The sequence below is a fragment of the Saccopteryx leptura genome, chromosome 6 (genome assembly GCF_036850995.1).
Source record: "Saccopteryx leptura isolate mSacLep1 chromosome 6, mSacLep1_pri_phased_curated, whole genome shotgun sequence".
In the NCBI taxonomy this organism is placed as follows: Eukaryota; Metazoa; Chordata; class Mammalia; order Chiroptera; family Emballonuridae; genus Saccopteryx; species Saccopteryx leptura.
In genome coordinates this window covers 151,068,953-151,088,162 of record NC_089508.1, presented here as the reverse complement: position 1 = coordinate 151,088,162, position 19,210 = coordinate 151,068,953, and the positions used below count along the sequence as shown (strand labels likewise).

The 19,210-nt window shown below is 45.7% G+C and overlaps 1 protein-coding gene across 4 annotated transcripts in view; it reads right to left on the bottom strand.

Annotated features, from left to right (window-relative positions):
* Positions 1–13,836: 13,836 nt before the first annotated feature.
* The window catches only part of SMURF1 (SMAD specific E3 ubiquitin protein ligase 1), a 132,369-nt gene continuing 126,995 nt past the window's right edge, over positions 13,837–19,210 (bottom strand). For 3 of the 4 annotated variants that reach the window (XM_066343914.1, XM_066343917.1, XM_066343915.1), the window contains 2 exons: positions 18,708–18,792; positions 13,837–17,032 (listed from right to left, as the gene is read on the bottom strand). In XM_066343914.1, coding sequence (XP_066200011.1) covers positions 16,933–17,032; positions 18,708–18,792 — 185 coding nt within the window. In that variant the 3' untranslated portion in view covers positions 13,837–16,932. The remainder of the gene's footprint in view (positions 17,033–18,707; positions 18,793–19,210) is intronic. The other variant, XM_066343916.1, reaches the window with a different exon arrangement.

Genomic DNA, 19,210 nt, shown 5'->3' with positions numbered 1-19,210 from the left:
AAGGGTTTCAGTTTCTCTACATCCTTGCCAGTATTTGTTTTATGATAAAACACTTTTTAAGTGAAAGAGAGAAGATAATGAGACAGACTCCCACATAACACCCTTATTGAGATCCAGCCGGCAACCTGTCTGAGGCCGATGTTTGAATCAACCAAGCTATTTTTAACACCTAAGGCTGATGCGCTTGGACCAGCTGAACTATCCTCAGCACCCAGGGTCATCACTCAAACCAGTCAAGCCACAGGCTGCAGGAGGGAAAGCAGGAGAGAAGGGGGGGAGAGAAGCAGATGGTTGCTTCTCTTGTGTGCCCTGATGGGGAATCGAACCCAGGACATCCATACCCAGGGCTGACACTCTATCCTCTGAACTACCGGCCAGGGACTTGTTTTTGATAATATTCTAATGGGGTAAAGTGCTGTCTATCTCATTATGGCTTTGATTTGCATTTACCTAAAGATTAGTGATGAGCATCTTTTCATGAGTTTATTGACTGTTTGTATTATCATTTTTGGAGAAATATCTATTCAAAACCCACTATTTTTTCTTTTTTTTTTTTTTTTTCTTTTTCCCACTGACTATTTTTAATCAGGTTGTTGTTTTTTACATTGTAGGAGTTCTTTATATATTATAGATATTAACCCCTTATCAGATATATCATTTGCAGACATTTTCTCCCATTTTGTGAGTTACTCTTTCATTCTGTTGAGTGTTTTATAGTTAGTTTTTTGGTTTATTTTGAGTTAATTTTAATAGTTGGTGTAAACTAAGGGCTTAACTTCATTCCTTTGCATGTGGATATCCAGTTTCTCAGCACCGTTTGTTGAAAGATTGCATCCTTGCCACAGTTCATTTGAGCACACAGTATATGGTTAGGTATGGGTTCTGTCTTTTGTCCCATTGGTCTGTCTTTAGGACAGTATTGTACTCTATCATGCTACTGTAGCTTCGTAGTTAAGTTTTGAAATCATGAAGTGCAAGGCCTCCTACATTGTTCTTTTTTAATATTGTTTTTGTCTAATTGGGGGTCCCTCAGATTCTATAAATTTTAGGGTGGATATTTCTGTTTTTGCAAAAGTGGTTTTTGTATTTTTTAGGGGTTGTGTTGAATCTGTACATAAGTTTGGGTAGTAATACATTTTAACGTTAAGAAGTCTTCCATCCGTGAACCCAGAATGTGCTCCCCATCGTGAACTCAGAATGCGTTCTCATTTGTATGTGTATCTCCTTTAATTTTATAGTTTTATAGTTTTCAGTGTGCAAATATTTCATTTCCTCAGCTAAATTTATTCCTGTTTATTCTTTTTGATGCTACTATAAATGGAATTTTCTTAGTTTTCTTTTCAGATTGTTCATTGTTAACATATAGAAACAACTAATTTTTGTATGTTGATTTTGGTATCCTACAACTTGGCTGAATTTGCTTTTTAGTTCTAACAGTTTGTTCTTTGTTTACCAGAAAGAAACCATTTATTTTATTTTATTTTTTTTTAAATTTTTTTATTTATTATTATTTTTTTTTACAGAGATAGAGTCAGAGAGAGGGATAGACAGGGACTGACAGACAGGAATGGAGAGATGAGAAGCATCAATCATTAGTTTTTCATTGCGCATTGCAGCACCTTAATTGTTCATTGATTGCCTTCTCATACGTGCCTTGACCACGGGCCTTCAGCAGACTGAGTGACCCCTTGCTCAAGCCAGCGACCTTGGGCTCAAGCTGGTAGGCTTTTGCTCAAACCAGATGAGCCCACGCTCAAGCTGGCGAATCTGGGTCTTCCGCATCCCAGTCCGACACTCTATCCACTGCGTCACTGCCTGGTCAGGCGAAACCATTTATTTTAAAACAGCGTTGGCAGAAATTTTCTTAGGGAGAAAACCGTATTTTTTTTTTTTGGACATACATAGTAAAAAGTATGAAAAGATAGGCCTCAGTTTAGTTTCCGGAAGGAAAGGTAAGAACCAAGTAAGGGTTCTCTGAAAAGCTTCACTTAAAAAGAGGATCAAGGTTCAAAACACCGGGATTGTGGGTTTGGGCACAGGCTCACCAGCTTGAGCATGGGGTCACTGGCTCAGCTGAAACAACCCCCCATCCCCCGTAAAGGCACGCATGAGAAACAATCAATGAACAACTAAGAAGCCGCAACTACAAGTTGATGCTTCTCATCTCTCTCCCTTCCTGTCTCTCACTAAAAAAAACAAAAACAAAAAGAGGACCTAGAGGGTTTGGTCTGGGGAGGTTGGGTGATAAGGGTGAGGGATGATGTTCAAACTGGTAGTTGCGGAACAGCTGTGGGGAGGTGGAGCACAGCACAGGGAATGCAGTTGACAGCACTGTAACAACAATGTGGGTTCCAGGCAGGACGGGAGGTGTCAGAGGGATTGTAAAGTGTTTGTCTAACAATGCTGTACCCCTGGAACTAATAAAAAATAATACTGAATGAAAATTGTACTTGAAAAAAAATTTTTTTAAAGGGAATCATGGGAGATAAAAGATGTAATTTGGGTCTGGAGGAAAAGGGGGGCCAAGAGACGGGAGAACAGAAGAACTGGGAGACCGTGCCCGGCGGGGATGAGCACCTGGGTGCGGCTCAAACCAGAGCTGACAACCCGGGTTAGGAACTTTGAGTTGGGGCTGAAATTTTCACCCATCAATAGAAAAAAAGTAGTGTACCAAAGCGAGGTATCATAAAGGACAATCAAAATTAGTCTTTCATTAAAAGTTGGGTTTTTTTTGTATTTTTCTGAAGCTGGAAACGGGGAGAGACAGTCAGACAGACTCCCGCATGCGCCCGACCAGGATCCACCCGGCACGCCCACCAGGGGCGATGCTCTGCCCGCCAGGGGGCGATGCTCTGCCCCTCCTGAGCGTCGCTATGCCGCGACCAGAGCCACTCCAGCGCCTGGGGCAGAGGCCAAGGAGCCATCCCCAGCACCTGGGCCATCTTTGCTCCAATGGAGCCTCACTGCGGGAGGGGAAGAGAGAGACAGAGAGGAAGAAGAGGGGTTGGGGTGGAGAAGCAGATGGGCGCTTCTCCTGTGTGCCCTGGCCGGGAATTGAACCTGGGACTTCTGCACGCCAGCCCGACGCTCTACCACTGAGCCAACCGGCCAGGACCTCATTACAAGTTTTAATGTTAAATGTCCTTTCAAACTTAAATGCTAGTGATATAGATGATATTAATTTTTGCTGTCATACTTTACAAAGTAAAAAATCATCTAAAAATCAAAAGTTTGGGAAATACTAATCTAAACATCTCATGGTTATATGGGATTCCTTAGAATTATAGTAGTGTAAGATCTTTTTTTTAAAATCTGTAGCTTATATTTAATTCTAAAATTTAATGTAGTACCAAAAAAGTATGGACCTTTATCATGTATACATATAGATGAAAATCTTAAATAAAATACCACCAAATATAATTCAGATCTATTTATCTCTGGAAGGTAATGTGATGTTGTCGTCCTTTTTGTATATTTCTGGATAACATGTATTCTTTTTAATGAATTATTTAGTTATGATACTCATCTTGAATTTATCAGTCCACCTTCAAATGATGCTATATCACTTTACCTACCTGTAAGAATCTGACGACAACAATCTTCCATTTCTCCCTCCCACTGTGCTGCTAATACTACATATCTTCTATGTTATGAAACTGTAATACATTATTTTTTGCACGAGGCCATGATTTCTTTTTTTGTATTTTTCTGAAGCTGGAAACAGGGAAAGACAGTCAGACAGACTCCCACATGCGCCCCACCGGGATCCACCCGGCACGCCCACCAGGGGTGATGCTCTGCCCACCAGGGGGCGATGCTCTGCCCCTCCGGGGCGTCGCTCTGTCGCGACCAGAGCCACTCTAGCGCCTGGGGCAGAGGCCAAGGAGCTATCCCCAGCGCCCGGGCCATCTTTGCTCCAATGGAGCCTTGGTTGCGGGAGGGGAAGAGAGAGACAGAGAGAAAGGAGGGGGGGATGGAGAAGCAAATGGGCGCTTCTCCTATGTGCCCTGGCCGGGAATCGAACCCGGGTCCCCCGCATGCCAGGCTGACGCTCTACTGCTGAGCCAACCGGCCAGGGCCGAGGCCATGAATTCTTAACAGGAGTAATACTATTCACTTACCAGTGGAGGTGCTTAGATAAAAATGCCTTAAAAAGGCTCCTTGGGAAGGAGATATATGTTCATGTTTTAGTTTTAATAGTTTTTGGATATGCATTTCTTGGCTTTTTCTATATATAAGCTTGTGCCTGGCCTGCTTTGCTCTCTCTGGTTTGTGAAAGGGGACGGGGACTAAGCCACCCGTTTCCCCAACTGCGCTGCTGTGTAGTCAAGTGAAACTTAATGAGAAAATCCAGGATTATTTTAGAGGAGAGACAAATTGCTGTTTTTCTGGGTCAATAGAAGAAACTGGTTCAGTGGCAAAACAAAAGTACTGTTTTTATACTAGCCAAAAGCCAAATAAGATGGAAATAAGTTTGTGATATGATATTTTATATTGTACACTTATAAACCCTAAAAGTTATAGCTATATGAAGCTTTGGTTTAAGCTATTGCATAATCCCTTAACAGCAATAAAATGAAAAGAGAAAATGGTCAAATTATTTTAGAAGACAAAAAAGTATTGCTGTATTTATGGATTACTTTAGTGGACTTATTAATAACAATTCTGTATTAACATGACCTACAAATAGAATGAAGTAAAAGCAATTAATTACCTTATAAGATTCACATTTAACTATTCTTTAGTTACTAATTATTCTGGCATAATTCTGTCAAGATTCTAATTTGAACCACCTTCTTCTCATCTCTGAACTAAAAGCAGTGAAGCCAAGAGAAGAGCTCGAGTTCCTTTAGTGCAGAGGTTACTGAGCACAGAGCTCAGCTGGGCTTCCGAGTCTTTCTGCTGGCTCTTTGGAAGGTGAATGACCATTCCGGCGGTGTGGATGGAAGGTGGAATCCTACACCTAGTGTAGACATTTCTGTTGTTGGAAGAGTATGTGTTGGGCCAGTGGAGACTGTCGGAGAGGAGAAAATTCTGGGGGTGGAGGCCACCGGCCTCAGTCCTGGGTGTAGGGAAGGACAGGTGCCTGAAGGGAGGGCCAGAGCCTCAGCCTGCAGTTTCAGGCAGGCGAGTGTCTGTGTCTGGGCTCTGCCTGGACACCAGGGGCATGGGCACAGCCTGATGGACAGAGGTCTGAGCCTGCGGGGCAGGGGTCAGACCCTTCCTCAGGGTCTTTGCCTCACAGAGTGGGAATGTGATAAAATTTGAATTCCTTCTGAATAACCTTCTCTGAAGTGTGCATTTTCCTTTCCTAAATTATTGTTTCTCTTGTGGAAAATGAGCTGGCCTTGACAATGGTCATTGAGAATTTATCCATGAGAATTTCGGTCTCTGTCCCAGTCCAACTTTCTGCAGGCACAGTGGGTATTTCTTTTTTTCCTTTTTAAAATTGACTTTTTCTTAAGATTTATTTACTTATTTTTATTAAATGAGATGCAGGGAGGCAGAGACAGACTCCTGCATGCGCCCCAACTGGAATCCACCTGGCAAGCCCTGACCATGTGATTCCCTGCCCAGCTGGGCTACAGCTCCATTGCTTGGCAACTGAGCTATTTTTAGTGCCTGAGGCAGAGGCTCCACAGAGCCATCCTCAGTGCCAGGGGTGATGCGCTTGAACCATCCAAGCCATGGTTGTGGGAGGGGGAAAGAGAGAAGCAGAGAGAAGGGGGGGTGGAGAAGCAGATGGTTACTTCTCCTGAGTGCCCTGACCAGGAATCGAACTCAGGACCTCCATACACCAGGCTGATGCTCCACTGCTGAGTCAACTGGCCAGGGATATTCATTTTAGTGGGAAGACAGAGAGAAAGGGCAGGGGGTAGGGGCAGGAACATCAACTCATAGTTGTTTTACAATTGTGCCTTAACTGGGCAAGCTCAGTTTTGAACTGGCGACCTCAGCATTCCAGGTCGATGCTCTATCCACTGCGCCATCACAGGTCAGGCCCAACTGATCTTTTCAGTTCTAAAGAAAAATTCTCTTTTCACAGGGAATTCATTCTTGATTGAATTTATCTCAATACAGTTTCTGCCCAAACTTTAAAAAGTTTCTGAGAGTTATAAAAGGAAATGAGGTCCTGGCCTGTTGTCTCAGTGGATAGAGCATTGGCCTGGCATGCAGACGTCCCAGGTTCGATTCCCAGTCAGGGCACACAGAAGTGACCATCTGCTTCTCTCCCCTTCCTCTCCCCCTTCTCCTTTTCTCCTCCCTCAGTCAATGGCTCGACTGGTTGTGTTAGATTCAGGGAGTACTGGGGCTGCCAAAGAGTGTAACTATTGAAGGAACAGTAAGTGCTGATATGGCTCCTGTGAGGCTGGGAACAAAGAAGGTCAGAGACCCTTATCAGAAGTTTAGGTTTGAAATTTGCCACTAAGCTAAAACCGGCCCCTGTTGCTATGCCGGCCCCTGTTGCTATGCTGCGTGTGACCTCCCTAGCCAATAGCTAAACTGCCACATCTGCTTCTGTCCTATGCTTGCTCACTTAGGATATATAAGGGCTTGGCTGTAAGCTCCAGGCACAGCTCCCATTTGCAGCTCCTTGTGGGCATGGTGTCTCCGGACATCTCGGGAGTTCGCCCCTGCGCAGGTTAAACTGGCCAATAAAGTAACATCTTAACTCCTGAAAGTCTCCGACGTTTGTTCTCATACCCGGTGGATGCTACAGTTGGAGAGCTGGCCCCTGATGGGGGTTTCCAGGTAGATCCCAGCCAGGGCGCATATGGGAGTCTCCCCTCCTCTCACTTAAAAAACTAGCAAACAAAAAAAAGGAAATGGGAAATTTATAACATCAGGGTCTATTACCAGCATGAACTTTTTTTTTTTTTAAGATTTTTATTTATTGCTTGACCTGTAGTGACACGGTGGATAAAGTGTCAACCTGGAACACTGAGGTCGCTGGTCCGAAACCCTGGGCTTGCCTGGTCAAGGCACATGTGGGAGTTGATGCTTCCTGCTCCTCCCCTCTTCTCTCTCTTTCTCCTGTCTCTTTAAAAATGAATAAATAAAAGCTAAAAAAGAATTAAAAAATAAAATATTTTTATTTATTGATTTTACAGAGAGAGGTGAGAGACAGAAATAGAATCATAGTTGCTTCACTTTAGTTGTTCATTGATTGCTTCTTGTATGTGCCATGACCAGGCAAGCTCAGTGTTTTGAACCGGCAACCTCAGAGTTCTGGGTCGATGCTTTATCCACTGTGCCACCACAGGCCAGGCCCAGCCTGAGCTTTCTTAGTGATCATGAGTTAATGTGGTTGATTTTCTCTCAGAGTGAGGATTTCTGATTCCTTTGTGCTGCAAGAATGATCCAAACCACACCAATGCCTTCAAGTATGTGTCAAGTCTATTTTCAGGCCCAGAAGACCTTATAACTCTTTCTTTTAATTAAGTGAGAGGTGGGGAGGTGGGGAGGCACAGCAACAGACTCCCGCATGCACTCAGGTTGGGATCCACCTGGCAAGCCCCCTACAGGATGATGCTCTGCCCTGTTGCTTGGCAACCAAGCTATTGTATTTTAGTACCTGAGGCAAGGCCATGGAGTCATCCTCAGCAGCTGGGGCCAACTTACTTGAACCCTTCAAGCCATGGCTATGGGAGGAGAAGAGAGAGAGAGAGAGAAAAGGCGGAGGAGGGGGAGGGGTGGAGAAGCAGATGGTTGCTTCTCCTGTGTGCCCTGACTGGGGACCAAACCCAGAACATCCACACACCAGGCTGTTGGCTCTACCACTCAGCCAAACATCCAGGACCTATTCTTACTCATTTCAATTATGGTAATTCATGGCCCCACCATGCAGGAGTCTATCTTTACTCCTCTCATCTTAAAAAAAAAGGTCTCAAATTGACAACCTACTTTAAACCTTAAGAAATTAGAAAAAGAAAAAACTAAATTCCTAAGCTAGCAGTGAAAGGAAATAATAAATAATATAGCAGAGATAAATAAAATAGAGAATAGAAAACATAAGAGAAATCATTCAGGCCAAAAGTTGGTTCTTCAAAAAAAAAATCAACCTAGCCTGACTGGCGGTGGTGCAGGTGTATAAAGCAGCAACCCAGAACACTGAGGTCACAGGTCAAAGCCCCAAGGTCACTGGCTCTGAGCATGGGCTCATCAATACAGGGCTGGCTTGAGCAGGAGATCATCCACATGATTCCAAAGCTTGCTGGCTTGAGCCCAAAGGTCACCAGCTTGAGCAAGGGGACACTGGCTCGGCCCTGGTCAAGGCATGTACAAAAAGCAATCAATGTACAACTAAAGTGAAAGCAACTACAAGTTGATGCTTCTCTCTCTCTCTTTCTCTAGCTAAAATATATATATATATATATGTGTGTGTGTGTGTGTGTGTGTGTGTATATATATATCTCCATAACAGACTTTTAGCTAATAAGAAAAATAAAAGACAAAAATCAGAAAAGAGGGGGACATTAATTATAAATTTAACAGAAATAAAAAGGATTATGAGAGCACAGTTGACCCCTGAACAATGCAGGGGTTAGGGGTGCTAACCCAAGTAATTGAAATTTTTTTTTCTGAAGTGAGATGAGGGGAGATAGTGAGACAGACTCCTGTATGCACTCTAACCGGGATCCACCCAGCACACCCAATATGGGTCCAATGCTCTAATCATCCGAGCTATCCTCAGTGCCTGAGGCCAACGCTCTAACCAATTGAGCCACTGGCTATGGGAGGGGAAGAGAAGCAGATGGTAGCTTATCATGTGTGCCCTGACTGGGCATTGAACCCTGGACATCTGCATGCCAGGCTGATGCTCTGTCCACTCAACCAACTGGCCAGGGCCCCAAGTAGTTAAAAATTTGCGTATAACTTTTGACTCCCCCAAAACCACTAACAGCCTACTTTTGATGGGAAGCTTTAGTGATAGCACAGTCAATTAACAGGTATTTTGTATATGTATGATATACTGTATTCTTATAAAAAAGTTAGGTAGATAAAATAAAATGTTATTTATTTATTTGTTTAGTGAGAGAGAGCAAGAGAGACAGACAAGCATCAACTCTTGGTTGTGTCACTTTAGTTGTTCACTGATTGCTTCTCAAATGTGCCTTGACCAGGGGGGTCCAGCCAAGCCAGTGACCTCTTGCTCAAGCCAGTGACCATGGGATCATGTCTATGATCCCGCACTCAAGCTGGCAAATCTTGTGATATGAACCTGGGTCCTCAGTGTCCTAGGTCAACGCTTGTATCACTGTTCCACCGCCTGGTCAATCAAAAGAAAATGTTATAAAGAAAATCACAAGGGAAACTCATTTATAGCACTGCAGAGTATTTATCAGTACTACAAGTTTACATTGTTTACAAGACAGAATGTCTATCAGTGATTATATCAGTATTATCTTATATAAAATACTGTAGATGTTATAGATATTACTAACATTAGACATCAAAAATAAAAAGGGGCCTGACCAGGCAGTGGTGCAGTGGATAGAGCGTCGGACTGGAATGCAGAGGACCCAGGTTCAAGACCCTGAGGTCGCCAGCTTGAGCGCGGGCTCATGTGGTTTGAGCAAAAGCCCACCAGCGTGAACCCAAGGTCGCTGGCTCCAGCAAGGGGTTACTCAGTCTGCTGAAGGCCTGCGGTCAAGGCATGTATGAGAAAGCAATCAATGAACAACTAAGGTGTTGCAATGCGCAATGAAAAACTAATAATTGATGCTTCTCATCTCTCTCCGTTCCTGTCTGTCTGTCCCTGTCTATCCCTTCTCTCTGACTTACTCTCTGTCTTTGTAAAAAATAAAAAAAATAAAAAAATAAAAAAATAAAAAAAAAATAAAAAGGGGCCTGACCTGTGGTGGCACAGTGGATAAAGCATTGACCTGAAACGCTGAGGTCACTGATTGAGTGAGACCCTGGGCTTGCCTGCTCAAGGCTCATATGAAAAGCAACTACTATGAGTGATGATTCCCACTTCTCCCTTCTTTCTCTCTCTCTCTAAAAATAAATAAATAAATAAAGATTAAAAAACAAAGAAACAACCAGGTGATGTGAGAAACCAGTATCACCTACAGATGTATCGACTCACCCTTGGTAACAGAGCAGCACCAGGACTGCTCCACGGTGGCCCAGAGTCAGATACAGCTGCTTCACGAGAGTAAGGAAGTCTCAAATTTTTTTCCAATATACTTATCAAATAAAATCTGTGGTTTTTATTCAATAAGTGGACCCATGCAGTTCAAATCCATGTAGTTCAAGGGTCAATTGTACTATGAATAACTGCATGCCAACAAATGGAGAAATTTCTAGGAACACACAACTTACCAAGATTGAATCATGCAGAAACAGAAATTGAATAGACCTATAACTAGGTCTATTATTGTAACTGATAAGGAGACTGAATCAGTAATCAAAAACCTATCAGCAAAGTCAAGCCGAGGACCTTCACTAGAGAGTTCTACCAGATATTTAAAGAAGAATTAAACATGTCTAAAAACTCAAAAGAGGAGGAAATGCTTCCTAATTCATTCAGTGAGGCCAAAGACATCCCAAGAAAACTATAGGTTAATATCCCTCATGAATATCGATGCAAAAATCTCCAACAAAATATTAGCAAATTGAATCCAACAACACAGGAAAAAGGATTATACATTATGACAAAGTCGTATTCCTGGAATGCAAGGATCACTCAATACAAAAAAAAAAAACAAAAACAAAAACCCCCCAAACAACATAATATACCTTATAACCAAATAAAGGGGAAAAATCAAATGACCATCTTGACTGATACAACAAAATCATCTGACAACATTCAACACTTCTTTGTGATAAAAACAGCCTACAAACTAGGAACAGAAGGAAACAACCTCAACATAATAAAAGCCATATATGAAAAATCCCACAGCTAATATCATACTCAGTGTGAAAGACTGAGAGCTTTTCCTCCAAGAAAAAAAACATGGTAAGGACGCCCACACTCAGCACTGCTATTCAACATAGTACCAGAGTCAGAGCCAGTGCAAGCAGGCAAGAGAAAAAATGAAAGGCACCCAAATTGGAAAGGAAGGAAGAAAGAAAATGATCTGTTTATACACACGTATCTTCTATGTAGAAAACCTTAAAGACTACACATCTACATTGTTACAACTACTAACTGAAATCAGCAAACTTGAAGGATACAAAACCAACAAACAGGCCTGACCTGTGGTGGCGCAGTCGATAAAGCGTCAACCTGGAAATGCTGAGGTTGCCAGTTCGAAACCCTGGGCTTGCCTGGTCAAGGCACATATGGGAGTTGATGCTTCCAGCTCCTCCCCCCTTCTCTCTCTCTGCTTCTCTCTCTCCCGCTCTCTCTCTCCTCTCTAAAAATGAATAAATAAAAAATTAAAACAAACAAAAAAACCCCAACAAACAAAAATCAGTTGTTTCTATACACTAAGACTGAGCAACCCAAAAAGAACATTAAAACAATTCCATTTAAAAGAGCGCTGAAAAGAATACAATTCTGAGGAATAAACTTAGACAAGGAGGCAGAAGACTTACGCACAGAACTGTTGAAAGAAAATCAAGACTCAAGATGTTAGTCTGTAGAATCTTCTCTGGGTACCACGGCCCAGGCACATAGAATTTACTATCACACCAAATTTTCATTAAATGAATGGAAAAACAAAATGTGATATATTCCTATAGTAGAATATTATTCAGCCATAAAAAGGAGTAAAATTTGACATATGCTAATATAGATGGACCTTGAAAATATTATGCTAAGTGAAAAGAGTCAGATATGGACAAACATTATATGATTCCATCTATATGAAGACTAGGCAAGGCCCTGGCCAGTTGGCTCAGTGGTAGAGCGTCAGCCTGGCGTGTGGAAGTCCCGGGTTTGATTCCCGGCCAGGGCACACATAAGTGCCCATCTGCTTCTCCACCCCTCCCCTTCTCCTTCCTCTCTGTCTCTTTCTTCCCCTCCCACAGCCAAGGCTCCATTGGAGCAAAGTTGGCCTGGGTGCTGGGGGTGGCTCCATGGCCTCTGCCTCAGGTGCCAGAGTGGCTCTGGTCGCAACAGAGTGATGCCCCGGATGGGCAGAGCATTGCCCCCTGGTGGGCGTGCCGGGTGGATCCCGGTCAGGCGCATGCGGGAGTCTGTCTGACTGCCTCCCCGTTTCCAGCTTCAGAAAAATCCAAAAAAAAAAAAAAAAAAAAAAAAGACAGAAAGAGCAGAGGTTACCAAGGCCTGGAGGAGAGGGGAAAGTGGGAGGTATAGGTTAATGGGCACAGTTTGTTTGGGAAGATTAAGGTTTTGGGAATAGATTGTGGTGATGGTTTCACAACACTGTGAAATGGTTTTTTGTTTTTTTTTGGTGGCAGAGACAGAGAGAGTCAGAGAGAGGGACAGATAGGGACAGACAGGGAGAGAGAGAGATGAGAAATATTAATTCTTTGTTGCGGTTCCTTAGTTATTCATTGATTGATTTCTCATGTGTGCCTTGACTGGGGACTGCAGCAGAGCGAGTGACCCCTTGCTCAAGCTGGTGAGCTTTGCTCAAACCAGGTGAGCCCGTGCTCAAGCTGGCGACCTCGGGGTCTCAAACCTGGGTCCTTAGCATCCCAGTCTGATGCTCTATCCATTGTGCCACCGTCTGGTCAGGCTGTGAAATGTTTTTAATGCCACTAAATTATATATACATTAACTTATGGTTCAATTAATAAATATGTATATTTTATCATGATAAAATATATTAAAAAGAAAAACAAGTCCTGGTTGGGTAGCTCAGTTGGTTGGAGCATCATCTCACTATGCCAGAATTGCAAGTCAGGGCACATACAAGAGTCAACCAATGGCCTGACCGGGCGGTGGCGCAGTGGATAGAGCGTCAGACTGGGATGCGGAGGACCCAGGTTCGAGACCCCGAGGTTGCCAGTTTGAGCGCGGGCTTACCTGGTTTGAGCAAAGCTCACCAGCTTGGACCCAAAGTTGCTGGCTTGAACAAGGGGTTACTCAGTCTACTCAGACCCAGTCAAGGCACATATGAGAAAGCAATCAATGAACTAAGGTGTCACAACAAAAAACTGATGATTGATGCTTCTCATCTCTCTCCATTCCTGTCTGTCTGTCCCTATCTGTCCCTCTTTGACTCTCTCTCTGTCTCTGTAAAAAAAAAGAAAAAAAAAGGAATCAACCAATGAACGCATAAGTAGAACAAATCGATGTTTTACTCCCTCTATAAAATCAATTAAAAAAAAAAAAGGCCTGACCAGGTGGTGGCGCAGTGGATAGAGCGTCGGACTGGGATGCGGAAGGACCCAGGTTCGAGACCCCGAGGTCGCCAGCTTGAGCGCGGGCTCATCTGGCTTGAGCAAAGAGCTCACCAGCTTAGACCCAAAGTCACTGGCTCCAGCAGGGGGTTACTCGGTCTGCTGAAGGCCCGCGGTCAAGGCACATGTGAGAAAGCAATCAATGAACAACTAAGAAGTCGCAATGTGCAGCGAGAAACTGATGATTGATGCTTCTCATCTCTCTCCGTTCCTGTCTGTCCCTGTCTATCTCTGCCTCTGTAAAAAAAAAGAAAAAAAAAAGAAAAAAAGAACCCAAATCAACGAACATGACCAGTATGTGAAGGAGAAGCCAAAAGATGAGGTGCATTCTCGACTCCACCTGTTCTTGCTCGACAGAGCACTTCTCGTGACGGCTGTGTTCTCATGGCGTCTTCTACAATTCTTTCCTAACGTTTGCCCCGTCAGCATTTCTGACCACTGACTTTATTTCTTGTGTGACTGTCAAGAAATTGGAATTTCATTTCCACAGCAAAAGAACAGATGAGGAAAATGTAAAGTTGTGAGTTTATTGCATATGTAACAAAATGAACCTGACCTCCCGGGTCCAGCCTGCTGTACAATCACTGTTTGTTTTGTGTTTCCAACTGGTTCCGTAACCACATTAAATAGAACTAGTATTTCTTTAAATACTTTTGATTTTGACATAAAACAGAACATTAGTGTACGACTTTCACAAAATAAATCAGCAATAAAAACAGTGGGAAGAATAACAAGAATAGCAGCAATACTTAAAAACAAGACATTACAAAATAAATTAAAAAATACATTATAAAGTGGTTGAGAAACAAAAATAAACAAATTTTAAAAATTCATACTATGTTTCTGGAAGGCAGCCGCGAGGCACACGCCTGGCTGCAGATGGGGGGGGGGCACTTCCTCTGCACGAAGCCCCTCCTGCCAGCTCAGATCTGAGACCACCTAACCTGAACTTGGACATTAGGCTGAGCAGGCTCAGGGCCACCACTCCGTCGGGTGGGGGAGAGGGATTCTCCCTTCAGAGGTCAAGAGCGAGTCACTGTCCCTGCAAGCACCCCCTGGCCTTTCTCACCGAAAGCTGGCAGGGCGGTGGCTGCTGTGTCCCTGAGGGTCCTGCAGACCACTGGTGAGGCAGCTGCATCTGTGCAGAGGCATGGGGATGGCTGCCTAGGTCACCAGGAAGGTAGCTGAGCAGAGCGCACGTGTGCATGGGGCCTGCAGACCCAGACTGGAATCGCTGGGAGCATACCAATTGTTTGCTACACTATTCTTTGGGACTTTCAGAAGGCCCAAACTATTGTCCATATTGAAGGTTCTAAAAGTCCATGCCACAGACAGGCCTTTCTGGAGCTTTGGGAAGTTCTGTTCTTTCTGGCTCCTTGGTAACGTCACAGCTGGAAGGTGCCATGTGCAAAGTAGACACCCGGGCCTCATGGACAGTGATGTGTGTGCTGCACAGATCCCGGAGGGGCCAGGATGTGGCCCTCAGGGTCTCGCTGAGGTGACACCTGCCACAAGAGCAGCACAGGGCTGACAGGTGCAGACTCTGAGGGCCAGTCCCTGGCTCCTCCTAGCGGCAGGAAGGAGTTATAAAGGAGTCAAATGTGACATTCCTGCTTCCAAGCCTCACCAGCACTGGGCCCTCATCTCCTTCCTAAGTACTGCAGGTCTGGGCACCACCACAGGGAAGAGGGGGGTCTTCCCACCTCAGGCGCAGGGTCTTTCCATTTGCTGATGGTGTCCTCTCCTCCCTGGTTTAGGTCCATGTCAGAGAAGAGACCCACCTGGTGAGGTCTGGATTTTCATTTCCTCACTCTTCCAGGTGGTTGGGGGGGGAGGCCTGGTGGACTCGCTGGAGAGCCAGTTCTAGGATGCCCTCAGAGAGCATCACAGTGAGTGAGACAGAGCAAACCCACTGGGACACAGCAGCCCTCTTGACAGAGCCCATAGTCTGGTCTGGACTCGTGGATGGACTGAGTTTTCCTTCTGCAGCAAAGCACACCTGACATCCACCCCCCTATCTGGACTCTGTGAGTGGCCTAGAGGTTGGGTCTCTGTGGCCCTTGGAACCCACAGCAGGCAGGCGTGGCCCACAAACTGGACAAACCTCTGTGTGGGGGCAGGGTCTCTCTCCTAAAGATCTGAGTGCCCCCATGGCAAACTACAGACTGTGCTGGGCAAGCCGAGGTGCAGCAAGAGGCAGAAGGGGAGCACGCCCCACCTGCCTGTCTGCGGCCCTGGCGGCAACAGTGAACAGCTGGCCACAGCTCCTCCCAGGCCCACGGGCTGGGTCCCAGTGCCTCACTCAGAAACTGCAACAGCGATCCCAACAGGGAAATGTCTCGCTAATGAATAACCCTGCGCTTGCCCTGAAACTAAAACAACAAAAAACCAGATGGGAAAATCTGTTGCTGCCGCCATTTTTCACGGACGTTCAGCTGCTCAGAATCCAGCCATTTGTGAAAATACTACTCAAACTTTTGTGCAAATTTGTAAAATGGTATTAGAAACTTAGGGTCTCAGCTTGCTTTGGCCTTGCTCATCATCTGAAGACATCAGGTCAAGTGACTCAAGTAACAGTTGTCAACGTCGCACTGGCACTGCAGCAATGGCCGATGGGTCAGGCTCACCCCGTACCCACTTTTTGTAAAACAGTAACTTGGGGTGGATTTTGGTCATCGAGGTTGTCCATTCCCCCTCTCCCTTTTAAGCTAGTTTGCACCAAGCCAGCAGCTATAATTAACAGAATTTTGTTTTATTAGTTTAGTTGTTAGCAGTTTCCATATGCTAGCTAGCATCTGAGTGACCCAGAGGACACTCTCCTGCGACAGGTGGTGCAGGAGCTGCAGTGTGGGAGCTCCGTGGTGTGGTGTTTTCCTGGGAGAAGTATTTGGAACTGGATAGAGAATATGGCAAAAGGAACTCTTAAAAAAAGATCATTTATGTTTATGCAAAACAAAATTTCCAACCAGGATACCCTGAAAAGCAATGCCTTGGGCCTCCAGTGAAAGCCGCCCCAACCCCTTTACCTCCCACAAGGGGAAGCCCATTGTGACCCACACTTCCTGCTGTGCACAATTCCAATAAGCATGTATTATACAGTTATCTCTCAGGTAGAAATCAGTCTGTGACCCAGAGCAGGCTGCTGGGACGTGAAGTTCAGAATCTGAGCTTCTGAACTGGGAAGCGGCCTAAGGACTGTTCTGAGGCAGAAGAGCCAGTAGAGTGACCAGCTATGGACCCCAGGAAGCCCGGCGCAGCCCACCGCCGCAGCCGACATCTGTCAGGACCACAGGGAGGGAGCCTCCGCCACGCGGGGCAGCTGCAGCAAGTGTCCTGTGTGACCAGAGCCAAATCTGAACCTGGCTGCATTTTATTGGATGGGTGATGGAAGGGGTGGGAGTACTGTTGTAAAGGAGGAAAATATGGGTGGGAGCCACCAACCAAAGTCCCCTCGCCCCCTCGCTCCCCCCACATAAAGGAGGGGAGAGAACCCTTTCCCTCAGGTCATCAAGAACCCCAGTGCCTTGGCCTGCCCCGCAAGAGGCACACAGGAGCGACAGGCTTTGGTCTGGTGGTTGTGAGCAAGAATCAGTTGCCCTCGGTTGCTCCTCACTCCACAGCGAACCCACAGGTCTCCTCCACCGCGACCAGCAGCTTCTCATAGAGCTTCTCGTAAGACTCATAAGGTGGGATGTCGATCCGGTTAAAGCTAGAATGGGACGAAGGGTGAGAGTCACTGCTGGGTAGTCTGGCCCATGACCTGCTTCCAGGACAGGGATAGGCAGGAGAGGTGTGGGCGAAGAGAAGGAAAGCCTCCACCCCCAGTTCTGGGCCGGGGGAGAGATGTGTGGACTCTTCCTTCCCCCTTGTACTTTTCCGATTCTAATGCAAGGATATTTTAATGAATATACAGCAAAATAAGTCTTAAGATCTTTAAACCAAAATAAAACCGAATTAGTATTTATTGGGAATACTAGGACAAGGCTCTCAACTTGTTTCGTTTGCTTTTTGTCTTTGGGAGAAATTACTCTGCAGGAACACCACCTTTGCAGACCAGCCTAAGTCAGTCTGGCCAGCAGGCAAATTGCCAACAGTTTTCTGTGTCTGTCTATCCTTCTGTGACTTGATCTGAGACCATAAGGGGCAGTCTGGAAAAAAAAAAGGGGGGGCAGTCTGGAAAATTCCCTGCAGAACTAATAAAATGTCAAATCTCTGGTAGATGAAATGAATCTTAAATTTCTGACTCAACATTTCTATGGGGAGATTCATTTACAATGTGCAAAGAAAAAGACACCTTCTAAGAAGCTCTTATCTCAACAAATAAAAAAATACAAAATTGTGACCCAGAGGACACCGAGTGGCCTTCTGAATTACAAAGGTGTGGGCAGCCTGGACGGCTGGGCTCCCCTTGTGACAGCGGTGAAGGGCAGTGGTCTTCCTGTGGGAGCGGATCTCTCGCCCGCTTTATTCCAAGCACGAAGGGGCGGAGTGTCCTGAGGCGGAGAGTGGCGGTGCGAGCCCACGGGCCGGGCCGGGCCACCTGCTGGGGTGGGGCCGTGGGCTCTCAGCCCATTTACACATGTGGAAGCCCCAGTCAGCAAATCAAGGAACTGGCCCAAGATCCCACTGAGGAGGTCAGGCCAGCCTCTGAACCCACGTCCTTGGATGCCAGTCAGGAACCGTCCAGCACATAGCAATGCACAACACAAGGGACTGGTTCTCTTCACCTAGAGGTGACCGTTCTTTTGAATTTTAAACCATAAAGGAAATAACCCACCAAAAATATTATGTAAGTTGAAATTTAAGGAGGCCATATTTTTCAATAAGCAAGGTACATCTGCCACGGGCAAAGCTCTGAGAGGGAAACCAGGCCCCAGGAATGTCAGATGAGCAAGACCAGCCTCCAGCTTAGACTGCTCCCCCCCTGCTGACAGGTCCCATGAGCGCGTGCACACACACGACACAAGCCCCAGGCGAGGGCAGACGGGAGGGGGCTGTTGAAATGGCAGCCAACCCTAATCACATCTCACAACAAAACTGATAACCCTCGTCTGGGACCCACTGCCAAGCGCCTGTCCCATGTGACATTGGGGCCACTGCCAGCTCTACCTGGGATTCTGCATAAATGAAATGCCAAGAGCTACAAATCAGAAACAGGTTAGCTCCCGATACACCTGAGGCGGGTTCAATCCCTGGTCAGGGCACATACAAGAGTCTACCAATGAATGCAACAATGAGTAGAACAACAAATCGATGTTTCCCTTTCTCCCTCTTCAATCAATAAATTAAAAAAACTAAAAAAAAAATTAAATAGTTTAGAAGGCCATGTGAAGAGCACACTGTGGACATGGGCTTCCGGACGGCGAGGGCACTCTTGTCCTTACCAGGTGTGGGCCTTTGGGAGGTTGTCTGTGTTGGCATCGATGAGGTGGATGGTGAACAGCCGGGGCCCTGCGGCGCCTGTAGAACCTTACAAGACAACATTCTAGTTACTGCCCCTCACAGGCTGAGCTGGGCCCCACTGCCACCACCCCCTCACCCCTGCTGTGCGGCCTAAGGCTCAGGGGGTCCCGTGGCAACTGCCCGGCCAGCAAGTGACTAACACCAGACGTTTAGAAAAGCACAGGCATGGAGCACAGATGAGCAGAAACCTCCTGTGCACCCTCACCACAGGCCGGCCGCTGGGGGATCTGAAGGGTAAACTCTGTACGTCCCCGGGGATATTTTTCTTGAGCAGGAATGTCTAGCAGGCAGCCCCGTGCCCGCGGAGGGCAGTGTGGTCTAAAGCAGCCTGTGCAGTCAGGGACTCTCCCAGCGGAGCGATGATGGAAAGAGAAAAACACACAAACGCCTAGGACCAAAGCCCAAGGGAACGGAAGTAACTTCT